Consider the following 2309-nt stretch of genomic DNA (forward strand, 5'->3'; position numbering starts at 1 on the left):
TTACATATCATTAAATAAAATTACCATGTTTACAACAATTTATTTAAAAACTTGTAAAATGTTGTAAGTGAAGTAATTACTTATAATTAACTACAATTACGTATACAATAATTCGTTTTACCACAATTACGATAAATTTGTTGTTATATTTGTAAATGTGGGTATCATATACATGTGGATACCTAATTAAGAAAATTCCATTAAGCAATTGAATATTTTCAAAGCCTACTGTACATGATTTCCTATACTTCATTCACCCCAAAGGGTTAGTATTGTTTACTTTGATTACTGTTCATTTTTTAAACGTTTCTGTCACGGGAGCGATACCCTTTATAGTACTGATCACTTTGATTACTGTTCTTTTTTTTTTTACGTTTTTGCCACTGGGTCGATACCCTTTAGGCTGCTGCAAAGCGCGGCACTCTAACCTAGTATAGATAATTGATCAATTCCGGCTTATCCTATGTCATGTTCAAGTTTCCCATTGGTGTTTGTGAGCCGATAAACTCGAGTCTGGGTAATTTTTGGTGGGGTTCGAATGAGAACAGCAACCAAATCCAGTTGAAGAGTTGGAATTATTTTTGCAGGCCTAAAGACGAGGGTGAGACGAATTTTAGAGATATTCATAATTTCAACATGTCGCTACTAGCTAAACAATGTTGGAGATTATTGCAGCAACCTGACTCGTTGTGGGCAAGGATTAAAGGTAGATACTACCCGGACTGTTCGATCTTTTTTGGAAACTACTAAAGGCTACAGAGCATCATGGAGTCGGGCAAGTATTATTGAGGCCAGGGAGCTTTTTGGTTAAGGATGCTGCTCGCAGGTCGAAAATGGACAGATTTTTATTTCATGACCGAGATTGAAACATTGACATTAGAACTAGCCAACGTCAAATTACATACAAAGTTGACAAACGCTTAAACGAAAAGAACAGTTAAGGACAGCTGCACCAGTCTTTTAATTAAAAAAAAAGTAACTTATACCACACATACCGACATACATGCATGCAAGAAACCCGAGAAGTTAGTGCTTAATTAGAATTGGAATCCAGAACCGAGCAACTTCTCTTCAGTGATACGGTCTAGCTTTTCCACCATTTCAGGTGTCAAACAACTCCTCCAGTCTCCCGCCTCTCCTCGCCGAAAGAAAGCATTATTCACCACCCCTGTTGATTGTTTCCCGCTTTTGTTTACATCCAAATTGCTCAAATTTTCAAAACTACACAGCCTTAAGATATTGTCCACCATTCCCTGTGCCTCTTCTTCAGGTGAAAATTGGCACCCCAAGAACTCAGCTAGCCTCCTCAAGTGCAGATCGGGTTGTTCCTTCATTTCCTCAAACTTCATGAAGAACACCGTTTCAGGCCTTTCCAAGCTTGCCTTCCAATAACCAAGCACATGATCCCAAAGGGGTCCAAACGCATACATACCGCTGCAGAAACTTTCAAATACGTCTTCAAGTGAAATGGTTCCCTTATGCTTGGGCCTCAATTTGTTTGCGAAGTGCCAAACTGAAACTATTATGTCCTTAGGGTTTCTACACAGATAGACAACCTTGCAAGCAGAGTCTTTGACAGATTCCGGCAGAGATCCAACTGGTAAGTGAGTTGAAAAGACCCTGGGAGGAGGGTCATAGGAGGTGAGGTCAGGGATCTCTTCGTCCTTGACGTAGAGATCAAGCTCCAAGAAGGGCACAAGTGTATGTGGGTTGTTTTTGAGCAAAGGGTGATCTTGGTTCTGAAGATCTGGACGATAGTGCCCTCGTTTCATTAGGCAAAACAATATTGCCTTGAGCCAAGTGGCACCTGATTTTGGAGGACTAACTAGAAGGACATCAGTATCTTGGGCTTGAAAGTGTTTCTGGGAGGCTAACACTCCCTGGAGTTGCCTAGTTGGGTACCAAAAGCCCTGGTACTGATGGACATGATCTGAAATCAAACCCTTCTCCTTAGGTAGTGTGGATATTAGGTCTTTGGTTTCTTGGCTGAGCTCACCATTCAAATACTGGGGAAGAGGAGTTTGAGAAACTGACATGGTTTAGTATGAAGTATGAACACATAATAATGAAAGGATCAGATTTTATTATATAGTGAGAAAGCCACGTACATGCCTGATGAATTGGTTGGGTCTGATGGTTAGTTGGGTACAGTGACGAAAATGATACTGGTACTTCCTTAATTTCCTGGTAGACTGGTAGTTAATTGCAAAAGGATCACATGGATTTTCTCTTGTTTCTTTTTTTTTTCTAATTAAGAAATTATAATTAACACACATGCATGATAGCATCACGGTACCTGCTCTATAGTA

The 2309-nt window shown here is 39.8% G+C and overlaps 1 protein-coding gene across 1 annotated transcript; it reads right to left on the reverse strand.

The window, feature by feature from the left end:
- Window positions 1-823: 823 nt before the first annotated feature.
- Window positions 824-2037, reverse strand: LOC126791118 (cytosolic sulfotransferase 13-like). The gene has a single exon (XM_050517523.1). The coding sequence runs from the start codon at window positions 2034-2036 to the stop codon at window positions 1038-1040; it is 999 nt and encodes a 332-aa protein (XP_050373480.1). The 5' UTR covers window position 2037; the 3' UTR covers window positions 824-1037.
- Window positions 2038-2309: the final 272 nt, after the last annotated feature.

Source organism: Argentina anserina, chromosome 4 (assembly GCF_933775445.1).
Source record: "Argentina anserina chromosome 4, drPotAnse1.1, whole genome shotgun sequence".
Classification (NCBI taxonomy): domain Eukaryota; kingdom Viridiplantae; phylum Streptophyta; class Magnoliopsida; order Rosales; family Rosaceae; genus Argentina; species Argentina anserina.

Excerpts from the sequence above, each read along its gene's own strand:
- LOC126791118 (XM_050517523.1), bottom strand. The coding sequence starts at position 2,036 with ATGTCAGTTTCTCAAACTCCTCTTCCCCAGTATTTGAATGGTGAGCTC.